This window comes from Epithele typhae, assembly GCF_022376455.1.
Source record: "Epithele typhae strain CBS 203.58 chromosome Unknown BXZ73scaffold_30, whole genome shotgun sequence".
Taxonomy (NCBI): domain Eukaryota; kingdom Fungi; phylum Basidiomycota; class Agaricomycetes; order Polyporales; family Epitheliaceae; genus Epithele; species Epithele typhae.
In genome coordinates, this window is record NW_025954221.1 from 261569 (window position 1) to 283179 (window position 21611).

General features: G+C 59.4%; 8 protein-coding genes and 2 non-coding genes across 10 annotated transcripts; 6 read left to right on the plus strand and 4 right to left on the minus strand.

Annotated features, from left to right (window-relative positions):
• Window positions 1-1336: 1336 nt before the first annotated feature.
• Window positions 1337-2347, minus strand: BXZ73DRAFT_102229 (uncharacterized protein; the record flags this gene model as incomplete). The annotated part of the gene is made up of 3 exons (XM_048015155.1): window positions 1337-1983; window positions 2067-2080; window positions 2133-2347. 3 exons carry the CDS (start codon window positions 2345-2347, stop codon window positions 1337-1339), a joined length of 876 nt encoding a protein of 291 aa, XP_047877061.1.
• A 3238-nt stretch (window positions 2348-5585) lies between these two features.
• Window positions 5586-8631, plus strand: BXZ73DRAFT_102230 (uncharacterized protein; the record flags this gene model as incomplete). The annotated part of the gene is made up of 16 exons (XM_048015156.1): window positions 5586-5777; window positions 5855-5994; window positions 6060-6198; window positions 6249-6335; window positions 6391-6541; window positions 6601-6637; window positions 6734-6775; window positions 6828-6897; window positions 6954-6968; window positions 7024-7071; window positions 7137-7283; window positions 7347-7374; window positions 7439-7790; window positions 7845-8008; window positions 8063-8345; window positions 8406-8631. The coding sequence occupies 16 exons, from the start codon at window positions 5586-5588 to the stop codon at window positions 8629-8631; spliced, it is 2121 nt and encodes a 706-aa protein (XP_047877062.1).
• A 1312-nt stretch (window positions 8632-9943) lies between these two features.
• On the plus strand, window positions 9944-11675 carry BXZ73DRAFT_102231 (uncharacterized protein; the record flags this gene model as incomplete). Its single annotated transcript, XM_048015157.1, has 11 exons — window positions 9944-9993; window positions 10055-10089; window positions 10149-10318; window positions 10455-10491; window positions 10550-10644; window positions 10696-10781; window positions 10941-11068; window positions 11150-11165; window positions 11238-11286; window positions 11344-11390; window positions 11450-11675. 11 exons carry the CDS (start codon window positions 9944-9946, stop codon window positions 11673-11675), a joined length of 939 nt encoding a protein of 312 aa, XP_047877063.1.
• A 302-nt stretch (window positions 11676-11977) lies between these two features.
• BXZ73DRAFT_78222 (uncharacterized protein) lies at window positions 11978-13551 on the minus strand (the record flags this gene model as incomplete). Its single annotated transcript, XM_048022831.1, has 11 exons — window positions 11978-12360; window positions 12420-12482; window positions 12538-12598; window positions 12648-12701; window positions 12759-12863; window positions 12935-13032; window positions 13096-13132; window positions 13212-13215; window positions 13277-13346; window positions 13387-13461; window positions 13521-13551. 11 exons carry the CDS (start codon window positions 13549-13551, stop codon window positions 11978-11980), a joined length of 981 nt encoding a protein of 326 aa, XP_047877064.1.
• A 339-nt stretch (window positions 13552-13890) lies between these two features.
• Window positions 13891-13980, minus strand: BXZ73DRAFT_t124. The gene has a single exon. It is a non-coding gene; the product is annotated as a tRNA-Ala (tRNA).
• A 430-nt stretch (window positions 13981-14410) lies between these two features.
• BXZ73DRAFT_90509 (cyclophilin-like domain-containing protein) lies at window positions 14411-15004 on the plus strand (the record flags this gene model as incomplete). The annotated part of the gene is made up of 2 exons (XM_048025661.1): window positions 14411-14650; window positions 14720-15004. 2 exons carry the CDS (start codon window positions 14411-14413, stop codon window positions 15002-15004), a joined length of 525 nt encoding a protein of 174 aa, XP_047877065.1.
• Window positions 15005-15523: 519 nt separating this feature from the next.
• On the plus strand, window positions 15524-17187 carry BXZ73DRAFT_48162 (phosphoglycerate mutase-like protein; the record flags this gene model as incomplete). Its single annotated transcript, XM_048020000.1, has 9 exons — window positions 15524-15646; window positions 15713-15977; window positions 16040-16095; window positions 16152-16280; window positions 16340-16345; window positions 16402-16549; window positions 16628-16792; window positions 16882-17042; window positions 17107-17187. The coding sequence occupies 9 exons, from the start codon at window positions 15524-15526 to the stop codon at window positions 17185-17187; spliced, it is 1134 nt and encodes a 377-aa protein (XP_047877066.1).
• Window positions 17188-17323: 136 nt separating this feature from the next.
• On the minus strand, window positions 17324-19156 carry BXZ73DRAFT_102235 (PCI-domain-containing protein; the record flags this gene model as incomplete). Its single annotated transcript, XM_048015158.1, has 7 exons — window positions 17324-17420; window positions 17484-17593; window positions 17647-18066; window positions 18131-18415; window positions 18465-18599; window positions 18652-18968; window positions 19021-19156. The coding sequence occupies 7 exons, from the start codon at window positions 19154-19156 to the stop codon at window positions 17324-17326; spliced, it is 1500 nt and encodes a 499-aa protein (XP_047877067.1).
• Window positions 19157-19450: 294 nt separating this feature from the next.
• Window positions 19451-20932, plus strand: BXZ73DRAFT_90512 (zf-DHHC-domain-containing protein; the record flags this gene model as incomplete). The annotated part of the gene is made up of 7 exons (XM_048025662.1): window positions 19451-19601; window positions 19662-19970; window positions 20093-20127; window positions 20179-20298; window positions 20357-20457; window positions 20515-20775; window positions 20836-20932. 7 exons carry the CDS (start codon window positions 19451-19453, stop codon window positions 20930-20932), a joined length of 1074 nt encoding a protein of 357 aa, XP_047877068.1.
• Window positions 20933-21370: 438 nt separating this feature from the next.
• On the plus strand, window positions 21371-21460 carry BXZ73DRAFT_t120. The gene has a single exon. It is a non-coding gene; the product is annotated as a tRNA-Ala (tRNA).
• Window positions 21461-21611: the final 151 nt, after the last annotated feature.

Sequence of the window (21611 nt, forward strand, 5' to 3'; positions counted from 1 at the left end):
AGTCGTGTAGTTACATGTGCACCCTTTGTGACACACGGGGATAGGTTGAGAATAATAATAATAATAATAGCTGTCGCACGATTGGCGATATGTCATGTTATGGAAGTTTATGACATGCGAGAGGCTCCTCATATAGCGCCATTGTTTGTGAACGGTTTAGCAAGAGGAGTCACGTCCTTTGTGATGGTCGCGCGAAGAGCAGAGGCGCGAGAACGAAAAGGATGCGAGACTGAGGCTATCTATAGTATTGTAGACAGGAGTTGCGGAAGGCCTGGAATCACCGAACCAGTCATGGGCATGGATGATGGCATAAGTAATACAGTGGAGATGATGAATGAGACGAGTCGAGAATGCGAGTCGAGAGCCGAGACCGTATACAGTGACTGGGGTGTCGTGAACAGCAGAAAACAAGAAACATACAGTGATATGTGAACGCGATAGCGGAATAGTGGACCATGGCTGACAGGCCCACAACATCCTTGATGAGAAGCCTCATGAACTCATCGGCAGTAGTCCATCCAACAACAGCCCTCCCACCACACACTGCTCATCTCCGCAGGTGGGCACTGGAGACCCTGAGCAGCGTGCGCATCGGCGCGGGATCTGACTCTAACCCTCATATATCCACCTCTTTGTTCCTCCAGATCCTCGAGCGGCGATCGTCGTGCGGTCGATGGCCATGGCGACCGGTGTTTAGACTTCGTCGGACGCTCGCACGCGACCGAAGGGCCGCATTGTGCGGGGTACGTCCGTGGAACGTCTCGTCCGAAACGTCTGCCCAAAACCGGCGCGAAGGCCGCGCGCACGCCGAGGGGCGCGGGGCCGCGGAGCTGCCACGCGCGCCGGCTGCTTTGTCGTTGCGTGTTCGCGCGGGGCGCACAATGCGATTGTCTAAAAAAGTCTGGAGCCGATTTGATTGTGGGTGGACGGCGGGGTGTGCATAATAGTACGACAACGGCGAAGCGAAACGAGACGAGGGGACCAGTAGGGATACAGTGGGGGTGCCGAGAACGGGGTTCGAAGTAATACACGGGGGGTATGCAAGATGGCGGGGGCGGTATGCGCGGGGCCTTGGGACGGATGCATGTACTAGGCTAAGATAGAGCGGGGTGTACACTAGGGGAAGGCAAGCATATGTGAGGTCCGGGAAGTGGTATGGGGGTGATGCAGCGGAAACGAAGACCCTTTTCAGACAGACGAGCGGAGAGTGAGACCGAGAGAGAGGAGAGGGTGAGAAACAAGGCAGAGGCGGAAAGAGAGTAGCGAACAGAGGGAGCAGCCCAGCGACGCGCAGCGTCACCGAGCCGCGTCTCCCTAGAACCTTGCAGCGCGAGCCTCACGCCTTGTTCTCCATGACCTTGGTCATCGCCGCGAGCACGACCTCCCACGCGAGGTCCATCACGCCCCAGAGCTCATCGTCGAACACGCCGAGCGCGCACACGTTCTGCCAGAGCCCGTTGACGACCTTGATGTGCGCCATGAGGCTCGCCATCGCGGCCTGGCTCGAGCCCCCGCGCTGGAACGCGGCGCCGGCGAGCGAGTGCGCGAGGCGGACGAGCCGGTCGGACGTGAACTGGCCGACGTACGCGCGCTCGCCCGCGGCGCTCGAGGGCCCGCTCGCGGCGAGGGTCGGGAGCGCGCCGGCGAGCGCGGGCAGGAGCGCGGCGAGGAGGGTGTCCGGGCGGAGGGTGTGCAGGTACGCGTGCAGGAGCGCGAACGTCTCCGGGCTCGGGACGGTGAGCGGCACGATGGGGAGCGTGAGCCCGGCGCGGCGCGGGGCATGCGGGTGCGAGCGGGGGAGGGGTGGGAGGAGGGCGCAGTGGGCGGCCATGACGAGCGCGGAGGCGGGGTAGAGCGGGACGGTGGCGGAGGCGGGGAGGGAGGCGCGGTCGCGAAGGAGGCGGCGGTGGGCGTGGACGCGGAGGACGCGCGGGAGGAGAGGATGGCGAAGATGAGGGTCGGGAAGGCGAGCGCGTCGGGGGCCTGGGCGGTGGGGCGCATGGGCGCGTCCAGCGCGGGCGGAAGGTGTGCGCAGGGGAGCGCGGAGGGGATCGTCAGGAGCGAACGCGCGAGGATCATGCTGAGGAAAGACAGTCAGCGTTTGGGTGCGCGGGCGCAGAGGAAAAGACTACTCGCTTGCTTTGCTGGCGAGTATTTTCTTGACGTAGTCGAGTGGTACGCCGGCGAGACCCTTGTCGAGACGGGCGAGGGCGTCACGGGAGGGCTCGGAGAAGGCGGGGCGAGCGAGGAGGCGGGGGATGTTCAGCTTCTGCTCGACGGGGTACGCGTGGTGGGCCGAGGAGAGGTTGAGGGGCTCCGGGGCACGGCGGGACGCGACGTGGAACATGGCGGCGAGATGGGATGGACTTGGGGGCGGGGCGGGCTGGATATTAAAGGCGGATGGGTCCTAGCTAGACGTGGGACAATAGGATATGTGGGCGCGAGGTGATCGACACGGGGTGCGCGTGAGGGTGCGTTGCGTTGGTCGTCTGAGGCGAGCTGGTGGTTTCCTGCACTCGCCGCGGCGCTCTTATACATTGCGCACACCGAGGCCGTCGACGGTCCCCGTTCGAGCACAAGGCTCGCAGCGCAGGCCCAGCACATGGCGGACCGGATAAGAGGACGGCCAGATCGGGCTGCTCGTTTGTGATCACACACGTGGCGCCCGCGGACCCCGGCGCTTGCCCCAATTGGGTATGTTTGTCGCGCCGCCCGCGAGATCGCTCCCTCGACGCTCGCCGTCGCGCTCCCCGCCGCGGTGTGTCTTGTTCTCCTCGCCCAGACTGGCTCCCCCGGCGACATCGCGCGCTATCCCCGGCACTATCCTCAATCCCAGCCTGTCTTTGTCCCTCGCGTGCGCGACGCGTCTGACCCCTCCCCTCGCACGCGTCTGATCATCAGCGACCCCGCCAGCCACGCCCCCTCCAGCCGCGTTCTCGCGACAAACAAGTCCAGATCCGGCAGCGACGGATGTGGGTGGTCATCACGCCTTCTAGCCGACACGTTCTCTTGACTGGTCGTGACATCGATAGCCGCCCGCGGCGGATCCGCAGGCGAGCGCGTCCTGCCATCCAGCCTCTGGCTCTGTGTTGCTATGTTCGACACTCTCCGCGGTCCCGCCTTCCCTCCTACGACACCAATCTCCAAGCCCGCTGCTTCGATATGTCAAGACGTGTGTTGGGGCACACACAGCCTGCAGCATCATTCCTTCCTCGGCCACAATCTCACACTCCCATATGACGTTGCAGGGCAGGACGCCACGGGAAGACTCTATTCGTGCTGCTCACGCTCGGTATGGCAGGATAGCGTGGAAACCGCCGTCTCCGCCAGAGCAGCCCCAGAGAGTCGGAGCAGCGGCTATCGTCCGAGGACAAGGGCGCTCCACCGTCCGTCCGTCCTCCTCTCTATCGTCTGTGCTTCACTGAATGGGCGTACACGGTTCAGATACGCTGCGCTGCCCGCAGAATCACCCCCGCTGCGGGTGGACCACAAAGCTGCCATCCGTCAGAGTCTGAACCGCACTACAGTCCGCAAAGGGCTTCGACCCGCCCCCCTCCGCCCCCTCCGCCGCCATTCCTCACACACCGCCCTCCCACAGCCCAGCAGGAGCCCCCAAGACAAAAACGCGAACCTCGCCGTGGGGAAGGTGCCTCACGCCTGCCGCCTGTGCCGTGCGGCCCCCAGGCCCCGCGACGCACGAGACGGTCGCCGCCGGCTCCAGTTGTGGGTGCGTCTGTGGGTCCACCCCCGTGCGGCCGTGCGTCAGCCGCTCGCCTATCATCCTCGCCGCCCTACTAGCCCCTCCGTGCCATAGGCACCCGCCTCCGCGCGGGCGGGCGGCGAGACCGCGACGGTGCCTATCACGCCGTCGCGGGCCACGCCCCCCATCGCGTCCCATCGGACCCCCGCGCGCGGGGGCCCAAGACGACTCGTGGCTGATCGTCGACCACGGGCGAAGATGGCGGGTGCTCGCGTGCAGTCGACGTGCGCCGTGCCTAGCCGCCCCGGCCGTGCCAGTGGGCTTCGCAGCAGTGGCAGATTTCCTGCACTCCGTCGCACCGCCGCTCCGACGCCCCGCCGACCCCCTCTGCAGGCACCGCTCCCGGGTGGTGTCCACACCAGGCCAAGCCTTCTGTCGGGGCTTCGGGAGAACAGCGCGGACCGAGCAGGGTCACCGCACCTCGTCGGGGCGCCTGATCGCCCGTCGATTGACGCGATGGAGGGGGTACGGGCCAGGAGCCAGGCGCGAGGGCAGGGGCATTCCGCAGCGGGTGCAGTTCCGGGACGGTCCGCCGGAGGAACGCGGTGTTCCTGCGCGGCCTCAAGGTCGGGGACTGTCTATGGGCCACGAAGATCCCAGCACTCAGCACTGGGATCACCGCGGCCCGGGCGGACGGCCAGGCGTTCACGTCCACAGGGCAGGTAAGAGCCTCCGTCTTCTCTCTCGCTCTCAGCCGGTCGTCCGACTCATTGTCGCTCACAGCCGACCTGACCCGAAGTAGCGAGTGACTCGAAGACGCGCTTTGTTCAGTCGCAATCTCCCGACGTGCCAGAGCAAGGTTGGACACGGTTCGCGAAGCGGAGTCATTGTTCGTCGAAAGAGGCAGCCGTGGTACGTACATGGACACACAAGCCGGGTCTACTGGCGTTGTGTCTCACGTCTCACGTGCCCTTCTTCAGACGTACAGATTTGTCACATGTCGTGGGACTGGGCGGAATAGGACTTTGAGCGGTCCAGTCGGCGAGTCAGAAGAGGGTATGATCGCGCACCGAAAGCGCTTTCGTGGGGGCGGCGATCCTCCCGCTGCGTCCCGCGCTTCAGACCCCCTCCAGCGGCTGTGAAAGTTTGGGTTCTCAGGCCGAAGCCCGCGAGCCCATCACGCAGCCTTGTCCCAGTGCGTCCCACCTTGTTCTACGCTCGTCCGTAAGTGCCCTGCTCTCCGGCAGAGTTCGCGACACGTCTGAATCTGATGCTACAACGCCCTCGGTTTCACTGCAGACCCTTCTCTTACGCGACTGTTACCATTCCAGCCTGCAACGGGCACTTTGCACGCGGCGTGTTGTTGTTCGAGCGCCGAAGGGTGCTCATGCAGTCAGGTATTGTTCCAAGACTCCAACGATCACCCCATCACTGAACGTTACGCAGCTGCCTGCGACGGTTTACCAGTCTTTAGAAAATCCTGTCGCAGAAGAGGCTGGAAACGTCGCATCGCTTTCGCCGCCCCTCGCCTTCTTTGATGCTGCTCACCTGATCTATCTTCCATCGAGAGCTCTGGACGCGGACGCCGTGCGTTCACTGCCCAGCCCACGCGAGTCGACTCGGCGACGACCAGTACACGCCGCAGTCCCCGCGGGTACAGACACCACAGCCCGCTACGATCTGTGGACAGAACTCACAGGGTCGCCTGCTCCGTCGCGGGACCGCGACGCAGCCATTGCCACCGTCATTGCCCACAGAACCATCCGTGCAAACGTCAAGGAAGCATGATGGCGACACCGCCCCGCCGAGCGCCGAGCGGTCGTCTGGCCAGCTCCCACCTTTTGATCGCTTTCCTCCCGTCCTCCACCTCCAAGTCGCTCCCAACATGCCGCCGCTACCGCTACCGCTACGCAACGCCCCTAGAATCCAAAAGACGGCACGCGGAGGGGCAGACGACGTCCTCGCGAACGCGATCGCGGTGCTCGAGGCGATCAAAGACGGAGCGAGCGCAGTAGGGGGCGTACCGTTCGTCAGCGGCGTCGTCGTTGCGGTGCTGGGGATCGCCAGGGCCGTCGAGGTGTGTCTGTCTGTCATAGGAATCTACAGACCTTCGCGCTGACCGAACCTACCACGAACGCGATCGTGCGCTCGCAGCAAGTGAGCGGCACGAGGGAGGAGTTCGTCCAAGTCGCCGTGCGCGCCGCGGCTCTCACGGAACACGTCCAGAGGACCGTGGGAGCGGAGGGCCGGGAGCTGCGCGTCGATCTGGTCAGGAGCCTGTCGCGCTTGCACCAGTGAGCACCGCGCCATGCTTCTTCTCGCCGCGCTTCTCAGTCTGACGACCCTGCTTCCGCTGTAGGACCATGGCCGCGATCAGACGTGTAGTGGAAGTCGAGTTGCAGCGTGGACGCATCGACCGGTTCGTCCGTCGAGCGTCCATGGCGACGACGCTCAAGAAATGTGTCCGTGATCTCGACGACGCCTGGCATGCTTTTGATGTGCTTCTTTTTGTCCATGTCCGAGGACCGTCCCACTGACCTCTATACAGACAGCAACGATGCTCGGTGTTGAGCTAAAACTGGGAGAAATCAGCGGACGCATCGAGACGCTGAACCTACGCCATCGTGAACTACAGGTGTGTCCGTTGACCATTCGTGTCGCCAGTGATTGTTCTGACCCGTACTCAATAGCTCCCGCTTTTGTTTTGGGACAACGTCCAAATTGACGGGCTGCGTAGACGGTACCGGATTTGCGACTCGCACGAAGGGACGAGTATTGGGGCCGCCTCAATATCGCGTTGTACTTGTGCGAACAATATCGCGCAGGCGCGCGTCCTGCAAGGTGAGCTACAATGAGCTTTTGTTCCCATCGAGGCAGCCTTTGATGCGAACTGTTGGCAGAAGACTATGGTACCCTTGTCCGGTACCACCCCGATCGGTAAACGTCTTCGATCCTTTTATATCTACATGCATACTGAATCGGACATGCAATAGTCACGGCTTGCACCCGCGCCTCGCTCAAAACTCGGTGTAGCGCATCCGTCCCTGGAGCGACCGTTTTATGTCTTGGAGACCGGTGAGCAGTGGTCCAAGCATCTACATATCGCGCTCATGCTCATTCATTCTAGCTGCTATATCTCCGCTCGCGGACTTCAAAGCGATGACCCCGTCGTGTGGGTGTCAAGGTGGTTCCAACACGTGAGACACCTCTCCATTGATGCCTCATCTAAGATGATCTGACGCGCGCGCGACAGCTGTTAGACTTCGCGGTGCGCAGCGGCGGTATCGTCATCACGAGGACTGTGTGCTAAACGGCGTCTACAGAGCGTGCGAGAATTCGCTGCGAACAAGGCCGACGTTCCGCTGTTTGATGTACGACCATTCATCCCCGCTCCATTACCTCCCTCTGTGCTTATTTCTGTTACGATTCCCTTTAGCTTCGTCAAGGACAGGTCCATCGACACGAGCGATGTCTACCATCCATCGGGCTGAATCCTGAAGGACGGCTGTTCCTCGACGTCTCCGACATCTGTCACTCCCACATGGACTGTTTCCGCCAGTCCATCAGCCGGATGTACAGCGAAGTGAGTTGGCGCAACTGAAGCATTGATCTCGTATGTTGACCACCACCGTGTGCATCGCAACAGGCTCGTGATCTTCCCGCTTCAGAAGATGGTGCGTCATTCGAGAAGCGTCAGCTTTGTCGTCTTGCTTACGCCCAATACTAACGTCATTGTAGAGAGCCTTTGGTTCACATCGCTTCCCACTGGCCTCGCCGAAGAGGCGATCCGCGTCGTGTGCTCAAATGCCGACGCCTCCGCCCGGGGCGCCTGTCTGGACAGGGTGGTCGAGTCGGACTTGGGGTCTGTGCTATCCACAGCGCGCCTCGAGTGTGCCGGCGACGCGAGGCTCGGGGATTACGGCTACCTCAAAAGATGCATCGATGACGGGGAGCGTTTCGTACGCCTCGGTCACATCAGCGACCTCTTCGAAGAAGACGTCCTCGCGACTTGCGACCGCTCGACGATCTCTCCGGGGAACGTGTGGAGTCTCCCCGAGCGCCGGCCTTGGTCGAAGGGCGAGGTGGAGAGGTAAGAGACACCCACAGGCTCTGGTCACTGGGTATGGCTGACGTTTTATTTCAGTCACGAATTTCCTCGTTGTTTGGACGACGATGAAGGTCCGCGGGGCTACCGTGTGCTCAGCGTCGATCGCGCCATCGACCCCAGGTTCTGCCGTGCTTTCGTGTGGAAACATGCACCTCGCGTTTCCCGACAGCATGGTATACTCATCACACAGATTTTACTCGGTGAGTGTGACACGAGACGCGAGAATCATATGCTCATGTAACTGCACCGATCAGTGGACCAGGTCAACCACTGCGCCGTCTTCAGCGATGCCCATCTCATACAGACGGGCCGACGTGACGAGCGAAACTCCCATAGTTACTCCAGCGAGGACACGAGGGAGTCGGCGAATACCGATACGGCAAAGCAATCACGAAGCCTCTGGTTTCACCAGCTCCCACTCGACCAGGATGTGCAACCTCCAGACCCGTGGGGCTACTGGTCCGAGGACTCACAACCTGCTCCGCCGGACTCGTCGGCCCACCCGAACTCTCCAGCACACTGCAGGGGATGTGTCACGTACGCCGGTGAGCCGTTCCCCTCCACATCTCGCACTACTTGGCGCTGACTGTCTGCTAGACCGTTCGCCTACGTCTCCAGACTTCTGCCCTTCGAAGCCGAGCTGGTCAAGATGGTCAACCTGCTGCGCGACATAACGCCCACCGCCACAGAAGCGATAGAGCCCCGTTGTCGGGATATGAGCCTCGGTGTTCCCTCCGCTATCGACACGTCGTATAGTAACGATGCTCACTGCGTAAGTATGGTATCCCCGTCTCGAAACCCCTACGCTGGCATGTCTGACTAGACGCATGTAATCATTACACCCCGTCTCGTTCAGTGACAATTCAACGCTCCCCCCCCTGCTCGTAGGTAACCACTCACCTCCCGCATACTCGAGCGCGAAACACCTCGCAGTGCATCTTGTACTGCTTCAGCCAGTGCCCGCGCGTGGGCACACGCACGGCCCCCGTCGGGGAAAGGTATGCTTCGGCTCAAATAAAGGATTGAGTGCGGTCAAATTATAAACTGCTGTAGCTCGTTTGCGGGCGTCCATTGGGCGATACCACTGCCACGCCGACACTGTGCATGTAGACGACACTCGACCGACGTTCCATAGTGGCCTTCAGAAGGATCCAGCGGCGGATCTTGTGGTGGCGGAATCACAGTTACTGACTCAGTAGTTAGTGTTGATTGCTTGTAGCCTGTCGACTGGGCCCGCGGGTACCAGTATATTCAGAGCGAAGTCATGTATTATGTGACACTGGTACGTGACTGATGATATAGCGTGACACTCGATTAAATGCTGGTGACTGAGAGCCCTCGTAACATGCGTGCGTGGTCGCACGTAGCTCCATATTCTGTCTGAGAGCCTATTTCTTCCCCGCGAAGGCTCTGCGGCCGCCGGCCGCGCGGGCCTCCTCGAGCCTCTGTCCGCGCGCGCCGCGGGAGGACACCACTGTATGTGGCCAGGCAGCGTCTATTCTCTTGGTCACGGTGCATCACACCACGACCTCTCGGCGCGCGGGCGCTCCGGGGCCGCGCCAGCGTTGCCAATTTCCGAGTCGATCGGAGGGGTGAAGCGCACTTCTGTACTAAATGTACTTGAACATCTTCGTGGTAGGGCTGCGGCGTACACACCATCCTGCCACTCGTTCTCCTTCGGAGCTCGCGATAAGGATGCAAAATGTTCGTACCGAACACTCGCTTTCAGCCTTCAGCTCGTACTCGACTGACGCCTCATCTCCAAGTGTTTTCACCGGCTGGTTCTCCAATATCGAGGGGCAGTGCGATATCGCCGGTGACAGCTGCTGCAGGTTGATGATGAAAAAACGAGACTTCAGAACCTTTACACGAACATCCGCACTTTGGCCGCATTGAAGTTCAATCATATCAGAGGAAGCCGTCGTCTGTCAACTCGAAACGAGGATTCCGGACATGCGGACCGCTGATATCGCATCATTGAGATCGTTCTGGCCATACCTATACTAACATTGTCATGTTCAAGCCCGGAGTTCCGAGGTAGACCAGCGGCTCCATCCTCGGGCCCGTTGTCTTTCGAGCCCCAGTATAAAGCGACACTACATTCCCTTCCATGGATCCCAGGCTCTACTACCGTCATGTCTTTCTCAGGAGACATCTCTTCAATTATTGCTCAGATCCTCACCGGGTATGTGGCCTTCACGCAGGGCCGCTTCGAAAGATCGCATAGCTGAGCGACATCGTTTCAGTCAGGCCCACCTTTACAGCCAAGTGGCTGTCGCGGGTAAGTCTAAGTGAACCAGTGTCTCTTGTGCTAGGATTGATTGCAACATCCTCCTCAAGTATTAGTGGTCTATGAATATGCAACAACTCTTTCTATGGAGGTCCAGCTCTACTGGGAATTCAAACACCCCACCAGCGCGATGGCGCTGTTCCTCGCCAATCGGTACCTGTCTCTGGGATATTTTGTATTCCTGGGAGTCGTGACGTTCTGCAACCCACAGACTGAGCAGGTGGGTGATGCGTGGTTGTGGAAATACCGCTGCCAGATTTTACCTCACCTCACAGGGGTAGGGAATCGTCGATTGTCGTCAGACCGCGCACGTCTAACTGAATTATGGAAGCGCTTTGGCACTGTCATACACTCAGTACACCTTCGTTCTGGCTCTATACATCGTCTGGGCTTGTGAGTACCTCAAATTGTGTCTTCGGATAGCTCTCAACAGTCGACTTCCACCCCCCAGGCTTCTCTGGACTGCGGGTCCTCGCAGTCAGTCGGAGCAGAGTAAAAGCTGCTCTGACGTGCTTGGTTGCCGCGATCCCAGTTGTAGTCAATGCGGTATGTGTCGTGACGCTCGGGTACCAGGCTGAGCTCTGATTTCGTGCCAAGTATGATATCTCATTCCTGGCGGGTGCTTTCGTCCCTGGCGTGGGATGGGAATCCACATTAAACGAATCCGAGACTGCAATCCAAAGGTAGGCATCTGGGATTATCGGACGCACAAAACTGCAGCTGAATCGTGGGTGTGATGGGATCCAGATGTTCGTAAGACACACATGTCCGACTGCCGTGACACCATGCACCGACGAGCCTGCTCATTGTCCCCGGGGGCGGACAGTGACGATCATCTCCAGAGGCGCTCTCATCGCGGCGGACTCCGCGGTCGTCTGCGCCACCTGGTACACGCTCTGGCACTCTCGGAAGAACGCCGCGGCTCTCAACACCAACGTGCCCACGCTCTCCCACATTCTCCTGCGCGACGGTGAGCGTCTCAACCACTTTCCCCCCCTCCCGCTGCCGCTGAGCTCACCGCCGGGCATGTCATGACACCGTCCCATGGCAGGCACGGTCTACTTCATGTCAGTAGTGCGCTTGTGAACAGTCCGCGGCGCGGGCGCCAGCTCACCGCGGCAATACCACCCGCCTCACAGCTCGCTCGCACTCCTGAACGCGCTCCATCTCATCTTCACCCTGATCCCGGTGCGTGAGCGCGGGGCGATGCCCGTACCACGTGCTGATGCCCGGTGCGCATCGCAGCTCACCCAGACCGGTGGAACGAGTCTCATCGTGGTGTTCTCGGACCCGTGAGTGCTCCTCTTTGTGGGAGATGCGGGACACCTGAGGATGGTCTCGTCCGCTGCAGTCTCACGGCCATCCTCGTATCTCGGTTTCTACTCAACCTCCAAGCCGCGAACCGGGGGTTGTCCGGGATCGGGTCGACCGTGCAGGGCTCTCAGTTGGGCTCAGTGGTCTTCGAGCGCGTGGTCGAATGCATGGGAGGGCTTGTCGAGTTCGCAGGCGAAGAGGAACTCGATGACGACAACCAACAAGCGGAGAGCCCTGAGGCGGAGGCGGAGGCGGAGGCGTAGCACATAAATGGAAAGAAGTCATGGGCAGGATCTGATATTGTACGTATGTAGCAAGACAGTCAGGAAAAAGACTAGAAACACACGTCCAGGCGAGACAATAACGTTGCAGATACACATGGCGAACACCGCCGATGCTTAGCTAGCAGTGGCGCCCAGCACCCAGCGGTAGCAACCAGGAAGAAGATACGCAGTAGTAATTAGTCCGACATCGTCCAGGGAGCACCGCACCCAAGGCTGGGTGCGCCCTCGCCGATCCATCACGTCGTTCTCGTTCTCGCATCCATCCACCACCCGCAGCACGTTCAGTACGCAGGGGGGTGCGCCGACGACGCCGCCGGCTTGCTCGGCCCTTCATCAAAGTCCGCGAACGGGTCGTCGTACTTGGTCGTCTCCGATGCGTCGTCGTGGTCCTTCATATCCCGGTCCTTGTCCGCGCCCACGCCCATGCCCGCGCCGTAGCCCATCTCGGTCGGGGGCGGGCCCGGGGGCGGCGCGTACTGCGGCTGCCCGTACGGCGGGTACGGCGGGGCGTCGTAGCGCGCGTTGGGGTCGTACGGCGCGTTCCAGTGCGCGGGCTGCGGGCCGGAGGTGACCATGGGCCCACGCTGGACGTTCGCGGGCGAGGTCGGGTCGAGGACCTGGTGGTAGTACGCGAAGGTGATCATGGTGAAGAAGATGGAGAAGACTGGTGGGGAGTGAGGGTCAAACGGCGGTGAGGGCGCGCAGGAATGTGGAATGACGTACAGATCTCAAAGATGAGAGAGATGATCTCGTTGAATGAGTCTTTGTTCCACGCGTCGGTGCAGACTGGGGAGGCACGAAGGTGAAAGACGGGTGAGAGGATAGACGGGAACACACGCACAAGCCTGAGCTTCTGCCGCGTTGAGCGTCTCGTGTACGCGAGGGCCCCAGATGCCGAACCTCTGCAGGACGATGAGCCGGAAAGCGGGGATGCATGCGTGCAGCACGTACGAAAGTGACGCCCTTCCCTTGCACAACGTCCGTGCACTCGGAGATAAGATCGTTCTACCAAACCATCGAGCGTGAGTTCAACTCTATGCGAGCTACCCAGAACCTACGCACCTTGTAGATGAAGTGAATGATGACGCGGAAGAAGGACGCGCCGACCGTCAGGATCGCCGCCAGAATGGACATCATCGCATACAGGCGGACCAACGGTATCCGTTGCTATATCCGCCGCACGCAGTGAGCCATTTTGCACGCACCACATCCGCGGAGGCACGCAAGTGAGCACTCACCGTGACTGCAGCCATCAGACCAAAGACTTCTATAGCGCAGACGGTGACATAGATCACGCCCAGCGCGATGTCAAACACCGCGAACTTCGGCCAGCCATCTAATGGAATATCAGTGGGCGTGTTCCCAGAGCGCCGAGCGCCGGCGGGAGATGGAAACGCACTCTGCTTGTCGGCGTTGATGTCATTGAACGCCGGAATCTGCGGCACGACGCGCAAGATGTCAGTCCTCAAGTTTCCCAGAGTGGCACCACCCGCGCGCGCAGCACGGTGCACTCACAGCTCTGGGAAGCGTTGCACAACGGTCAACGCGAGGACGATGAGGGAGAGAAGTGAGGGACGTACAAGATCAGAGCCCAGATCGCGGTCAAACTCCCAACTATGTACCGCGGCGCGAGGACGAGTGTGAGGACCACTTCGCGGCCGGAAAGAAGCAGGGAGATAAAGAGACTTACGGATTATGACGACGGGTCTCAGACTGCTCTTGTACACTCGGGTGACCATCCGGTAGGTCGGGGGCTGCTCGCCCGCTGCAGAGGACAAAGACGACTGAGAGGACAAGATAGAAGGGCGGCGGAGGCGAACGTACGTCGTGAAGGGGGAAGTCGTGTAGGATTCATGGTAGGTGGTCGTCCAGAGTAGATCGGAAATCGAGGGATGGCGCGACGAAATGAAGAAAAGAGGCAGAGGTGATGCGCAGCGAGGAGCGGACGGAGGGGATGTATAATGGGGGCGGGAAAAAGGATCGCGCAAAGGGCGGTGAGCGGCGCCCGTCCGAGGCTGTTGGTCGTGGGGGAGGAGAATAAGCTTGAAATGCCCGCGCCCGGCTCGGAGACCGACCACTGCCTGTTTCCGATGTCATATCGGGATCCGCCATCGCTCCGCGCAGCCCGAACTGCCCTCTCTCTCTCTCTCTCTCTCTCTCTCTCTCTCCAGACTCCAGCGAGACCAAGGCAAAATGGACACTCAGGGGATTGAACCCTGGACCTCACGCAGATGACCTGGAAGATGCATGCGAAGCGTGCGCGCTACCACTGTGCCAAGTGCCCATGACATCACAGAAAGTAATTATGCATATCAATGTCTATTTTTGGCAGGAGCGAACCTTGAAGCTTCGAGCTTCAAATTCAAATCCCCTACCTTTCACCATCGCAGTGACCAGACCTAGGCAAGGAGTTCAGCGCTCAGTGCCCATTACAGAACGTTGGTATGCGCGTATATCTCGACGTCTTTGTCGGCGACCGGAATGCGCACGCCCTTACCCAAGCTGCATACGATGCCACCGTTGCCCTGCTAGCCAAGAACGCCGCAATTTACGGCCTGCCTTCCCGTCCTCCCGAACTGTCCGAGGAGCAACGAGACATACTCAAGGAGCTCGATGTACATGCCACTTTTACTTCCCCCAAAAACCCTCCACTGAAGCTCGGCCTCCACGCGTCGCCCGGCAACTCTCCAACTCGTCGGTAGAGCTCTCTGGAGATGCGGTTCACGCCACCGCCGCCGCTCTGCGTGGGAAGGATGATCTTCGGGCTCGACGACGCACCTGGCCTTTCCAAGACGACTTCCAACTTTGCTGCTCTCTGCACGGGCGAAAAGGGACCGTGCAAGAACGCCCCCAACAAGAAGCTGCACTATCTCGACTGTCCGATCCACCGCATTGTCAAAGGCTTCGTCGCGCAAGGTGGAGATATCACGCGCGGGGATGGCAGTGGGGGAGAGGTCTGTAGACCCCACGCTCTCAATGCTCACGCTCAGCTGACCTTTGTCGTCCGTTCGTCACCGCTGCAGTCCATTTACGGCGGCAAGTTTAACGACGACAAGGCGGGCCTAAAGAAGAAACCGGCTCGGGGGGCTCTCGCGATGGCGAACTCGGGGAAAAACACGAACTCGTCGCAATTCTTCATCGTGCTCACGGATGACGAGACCAAGATTAGCAAGATGGCGGGGAAGTATGTCGTGTTCGGCTTCCTGGTCGATGGCTGGGAGGTCCTGGACCGCCTCGACGCCGTCGGCGGCGGACCTGACGGAAATCCGAGCGAAGCAGTGTGGATAGGAGGGTGCGGAAAGTTATAAAGCAATTGATGTGGTATGTCTACCGAAGCCTCACCTGGCATATGACCAGCTCACGCCTGCATTCTCCAGACACATGTAATATACAGTGCCTGTGCCCAGGTTCATTACGACCGTCTATCGTGCGTCTGGGTGTGGCCCGTCCGCGACAGCGTGTGCTGCATTGTGCTGCATTCTAGTTTCTATTGGACAGTTGAGCCGGGCCCTGGGTCTGGTTCGTTCGCAGTAGGTTGCCGAGGTCCACGGACCTGACATCCCGTGTTCCGACTGTCTGCGCAAAGGCTCCAGTCGCTTGGAATGACAACTCTATCTCCCTCCAGATGCAAAAGCTAATGACGTCCTCGCACGCAACACCAATGCGCACCGCGCGAACAGGCACGACGTCTGGTCAGTGCCCATCCCAAGGCCCGTCCCTCCGGTATCCGGTGTCTAACCTAGCGCGCACGCCCCAGACATATAAGACGCTCCACGCATCGTCCATCTACCCTGCATCGACTCCTCGAGCAACATTGTTCTGCAGTCATGGTCTCTGCTTCTGGTCTCCTCGGGGTCGTGCTGCTCGCTCGGCACGGCGATCGTCTCGAGTTCTTCCAGGATCCTCTCACCTACAATCCGGCTTTGACGTTCTTGACTCCTCTTGGGAGCGTCAGTCTCCCAAGAATTTGCTGACTGCCCCAACATCGCACTCACCCACCGCTCTTCTCCCTCTAGGTGCAAGAGCAGCAGCTCGGCTCATTCCTACGATCCACCTACCTCGACCCCGCATCCCCAACGTTCATCGAGGGCATCATCACCGACGTTGCCAACATCACTCAGCTCGAAGTCCGCGCCGATGCGGCCGGGGAAGGCTCCGTCATATTGAACTCGGTGCAGGGGCTGTTGCAGGGCTTGTTCCCACCCACGAAGGACAACAACATCACCCTCGCGAACGGGACGACGGTTGTGGCCCCGCTTGGAGGATATCAGTACATTCCCGGTACGCCTAGGATGCCCCTCTGTCCAGGTTGTGGACCGTTCTCACCGTCATGTTGGTGATAGTGGAGAGCGTGGAGCCCAACCTCGACATCTCCTTGAATAGCTTTACGTCTTGCCCGGTATGTGGTGTGTGGACCGCCTGAAGGAGTACAGTATGCTTACAGAGCGCGTTCAGAACTTCGACAAACACATCCTCGAGTTCTACAATTCCGCGCCCTTCTTGAAAGAAGCTCAGGTCGCAGCTCCGTTCTTGCAGGAGCTGCAGCCCTTCCTCGGGAACAGGTCAACCAACTTCACGAACATGGTGCGTCTTTGCTGTCGTACGTACATGCTCTGCGGCTCAAACCAATTTATGTCCTACAGTTCAACGTAAGCACCCACAACCTCACCCACTACGCACGCGCACCGTGCTGAGCGCGTTCCAGATCTTCGACTTCGTCAACGTCCAATCCATCCACAACGCCACCTTCCTCAAATCGATCCCGCCCAACTTCCCCAAGCAAGCCTACGCCTTCGCCAACTTCCACGAGAACGGCGTCTTCACCGACGCCGTGTCCAACGGGATCGGCAACAGTGCGTAGTCCCGCCTCCCATCGCCGTCCTCTGCTTCTCTCTGACCCGTGCACACACTCTTAACCCCGAACTCGGCAGTCGCGATGCGGACGATCCTCCCCTCCGTCTTCTCCGCGCTGCAGCAGATGGCGACCGGCAGCGGCCCGCTCAAGCTCTTCCTCAGCGAGATCAGCTACAAGCCGTTCATCTCCCTCTTCAACCTCACCGGCGCCGCCGTCGCGGACCCGGGCATCGCGGGCATCGGTGCGTTCCCCCGCTCGTCTTTCCACTCCTTTCCGTTCCCGTTTCCGTTCCGACCGCGGTGCTGAACGACCATGTGGACGCGCGGGCAGTTGACTACGCGTCCGTCGTCGCGCTCGAACTCCGCGCCGGCGCCGGCGGCCCGACGGTCTCGATGCGGTTCAAGAACGGCACCACGGACGGCGCGCTGCACGACCTCCAGCTCTTCGGCGCCGACTCGGTCACGCTCGACCAGTTCGTGGCGGCCCTCGCGGTGAGTGCGGCCTCCGTGAGACTCAGAGAGATGCGGGGGGCGCTGACGTCCACGCGCTCGACAGCCTTCCGCGGTGAACAGCACGCAGGAGTGGTGCACGGCGTGCAACCAGACGAGCTTGCGGGGGTGTGCGGTCTTCCAATAGGCGAGCGGCGAAGCGATGAGGCACTGAGAAGGGACTTCGAAAAGCTACATTCTATACGACTATGTAGTACATACAAGGGGATTGCAGTGGTTTTACATCCTGTTGCAGCAACAGACGCACGACGTTCTCGTCATCCTCAGTAGTAATCTCCGGAGAGCATCTCGGTGGGGTGCATCATGCCACTGAACGTAGGCTGGCCCTTCGGCGCCTTGACGATCAAGTCTGCCTGTTGCCTGCACGTGGTGACAACATGGTGCTCAGCGAAGACGCATCAGAAGGGCACGATGAAAACGTACAGTCGCATGCGGAGGAGCAGCTTTCGGTTCGTCGCCTGCATCTCCCGTCCGGACTTGATGGCTTTCGCAAAGAGCGCCGCGCGCTGGTCCGTCTCCTTCGCTCGCAAGATCTACCCTCAAAAGTCAGCCGCCTCTCACTGCCCCACGGAGCACCCGCACGCACCTTGTTCTGCCGGTCGACCCGTCCCTTGATCTCGCCCGACTGGATGAGGCTCACGACCTGACGCTCCAGATCCTCGACCGTCCATCCAAACGCGACGCTCATGCGCTCGAGCCGGATGGACGCGAAGGGCTGGAAGTACTGGACGAGGGCCTTGCTGCGGATGAGGTTGGCGAGCGCGGGGACGTGTGCGCAGAGGTGGACGTCGGCGTAGTGGCGGGTCGAGTAGCGCTCGAGGAGGTCCAGCATCGTCTTGAACCGGTTGGTGAGGTAGGCCTCGATCAGCTCGCGGACGTACGGCTCCTGCTCGATGTAGAGCCCGAAGTTGTCGTTGTCGAGGATCTGGGCGCGGATCGCGCCGCGTGTGAAGGTCGCGAGCGCGCACATGGTCGCGTAGATCGCGAGGTCGCCTGGGGCGATGAGCTGTGCTCACGAGGTCAGTCGTGGCGGGCAAACGGGTGTGGGGTACTGGGAGAGAGAGGCGTACCTTGCCAAACCACTCCTCCATGGATTTCGGCGTGCCGACCTTGAGGAAGGTGAGCGCTGCCTTGTCGTAGTTCCCCTGCCCGAGACACGAGATCGCAGTGGCGACCTCGAGCTTGCTCGAGACTTTGCTCCGCTCCGCCTTCCGCTGCTCCTTGTTCGCCTGGGCGGACCCCGCGGGAGCCTCCGGTCCCGCGGTCACTTTGAGGCTCGTGACAGAGTCGAGCGCCGCTTCCGCCTTGAAGACGTACGTGCCAATGTGCGAGTAACTCCGTTGCTCCATCAGGAGCTGCGAGGGGAGTGGGTACGCGGCGAAAGTGAGGGGTTGACGGACATACCTCGAGGACAGACATGCACATGTCGAGAACGTGCTGACTCGTGGTGCAAAACTCGCGTGACTTGGTATAATGCTTGAGCGATGCCGCCTGGTCTCCTGTCGAGCGGAAGAAATCCCCGAGATCGCGGTGCGCCATCTTTGGAGGGGGCATGAAGGAACATCTCTGAAGCGCATAGACAAAAACGCACCCGGATGCTCTCTTTGATCATGTTGCTCGTGTAAGTTTTGAGCTCTACCTCGAGCTTTGTCCGCTCCGCCTGGTTCTTCGAGTTCGTTTCCTCTATCCACTTCGTGTCCATAGCCACAATAGAAGATGCCTCAGGCAGCCCCTCTTCTTGTCGCTTTGACATCTCCGTCGCAGCACGCTCGTAAGCATTGAATGCACTCTTGTACAAGCCGGTGTCGCGACCCTTGAGAGCCTCTTTGGTTGCGAGCGGTAGTGCCTGTGGCGCGAGCTCGGGGCATACATTCATGACGTGTACGAGCCTGTCAACGTACGACTTCCCTGAGCAGAACATCAGGCGATGAACATCACAAGCGAGACGCAATCGGCGCACCTGAGTAGCCGCTAATATACGCTTCTGGATCGAACGGGTGACTTTCATCTACAGGGATGGAAAGCGGCCGCTTCGGAATGACGGCAGGCAGAGTCTGGATCTGGGCCACATCATCCTCATAAGTGTCGATATCCATGGTGCGTGCGGGAGAGAAACGATGGATTGGAGAGGGGCGGTGGGGAAGGGTGGCGGTCAACCTGGGACGCCGGAGGCTGCACGCACCGCACGTGGGGAGCATACACTCGGGAAAGCGCAGCTTGGCGGGACGCCCGATAGTCGCCGAGACCGATCGTCCTCGGCGACTGCGATCTGCTTATATATGTACCACGACGAGCTCATGTGCCAGTGAGCCCACCAACGCAACCTCTGCTTCACGTCCTCCTTCTTGCTTCCTTCTTCACGCCTGTATCTGCCATTCTCTCTTTCTGTTATGGCGCGCAGCCCAGTGCGCTACACCCCTCTTGTATCCTTGCAAGACCTCCCTCCGCCTCCACGACTTGGTCCTGTGGACGATGAACCGGAGCTCACGAACGGAGAACCCATCAAACGAAAGCGGTGGTATCACTACCTCCCACTATGTCGTACGCCCACCCTCCTGCGACCCCTTGTCCCCGATCCAACGGAGTCCTCCCCGCCTGCAGTTGCCATTCTCATGATAATTGGCCCCCACCCGTCACTATTCATGGTCTTCATCAACTATCACTACCGCATACATAACAGTCTCTCGCGTGTTTTCGTCCACGTTTTCGTCCTCTACGCCCTCACCTTCCTCGCCTTCTCGTCGCTCATTGTGGTCATTGCGAGAGACCCCGGACCGGTTACCGACAAGAGCCAGGGTGAAAGTGGGGGCGCAGACGACAGCGGCGACGAGGGCGAGAGCTTCCTGGAGGCGTTGCTCGCTCCGTCCGAAGGCGAGGCAGCGCATGCGCCAGGCAGGTGGTGTAAGAAATGTGACGCGCCAAGCCCGAGCGTGCGCACCACTGTGGCACATGCGGACGGTGTGTGTTAAAGATGGGTATGTGCTCAAATCCTTTTCTAGCGCTGTAATATGAACCAACACCCTTCCACTTAGACCACCATTGCATCTGGCTCGGCCATAAGTGCATCGTGAGTGTCTTGGTTTGTACTGAGTCCTAGATCTGACAAAGACTCCCACAGGGGCACCGAACGTATGCGTCATTTATACACTTTCTGTGCTGCGCTACGTTGCTTGCAGCCTACGCCGCTTGCTTATGCTCCTCTGTGGTGTGGTGGTCGTTCAATCACTCGGCGTCCATCGTGCGTTGTTCTCTCCATCTCAACATTAATGTATGCGAACCTAATGCGTTCTGCTCAGGATGAGATGACGCCGGTGCACGCCATGTTTGTTGCGTTCTATGGAATCGTAATCACGATGGTCATCGGCTCCTTCTGCGTCTGGCACCTTTATCTTGCATCGTCAGTAGCGCATCGTCATTCCTCGAGCGACAGTGCTGATCAATGACCAAACAACAGTACGAACCAAACGACCGTGGAATGCCTTTCGCCTTTCCTGTTACTCCGCGAACTTCCTCCTCTTACAGAGAGCCCAGAGGTCCTCAGACTGTCGAACCCACCACTCGAGCACGAACTTTCCTTTGAACAGCGTATGATCGTTCGCGATGCGCATCGCCGTGTGCACATCTACGATCTCGGCTTCAGGAAGAATTGGGCGCAAGTTTTCGGCTGGTCGCGACCGTGGGGATGGGTATACCGGCTTCTCATGGGAGGTGGATGGTGCGTAATCCTTTCACGAGCTGAATACCGTTTCCTCAATGCTCATTATTCACGACGCAGTGTGGGTGACGGAAAGTCGTTCCCGCGGCATCCTCGCGCAGAGCAGAACCTCACGAGGCTCGCGTCCAACCTCGCTAGCGCAGATAAGAACCGGTGATTGGCCTCATCACGAGTATGACCTTCTTGGTTCTATACCCCCACATCACGACACATATACCTCAGAGCTTCCGAGCAGGTCGATGGACTACATGGACAGCGCGTGTTTACTGGATATTGCTATTTCGTGCGAGATTTAGTGTGAACGTACATGTATACATAGAATAATACACTGGACATCTACGAATGTTGGACGTCAATAGCCGCCCTGGCATCGTGTGGTATTGATCGTGGTGCACTGTCAGGTAAGTTGCCTTCAGTAGCATACTTTCGAGTTTTAGCTCTCCTGAGTGATGGTCCTTGCCCCAACACATCTTTGCTCCCGAACCTCATGTGTATTTTGTTACCTCACTTCACTGATCAAGAGACTTCGAAGAGACAGAAAGTGATTGATTATCTCACTAATAGGTTCAAACAACAACAAAGACTTTATGATGTAGGGCACTTGGCACAGTGGTAGCGCGCACGCTTCGCATTCACTTTCCAAGTCATTTGCGTGAGGTCCAGGGTTCAATCCCCTGAGTGTCCATTTTGCACTCCATACCTTGACACCGCAGGAAGTACATTGAGATCGAGCCAATTACTGCTTTCTCTGGTCTATGAGGAAAACAAGAACATGTAAGATATACAGTTGACAGCGTCCTCCAGTACTGAAAGCCATCAGTCACGCTCCGAGACCG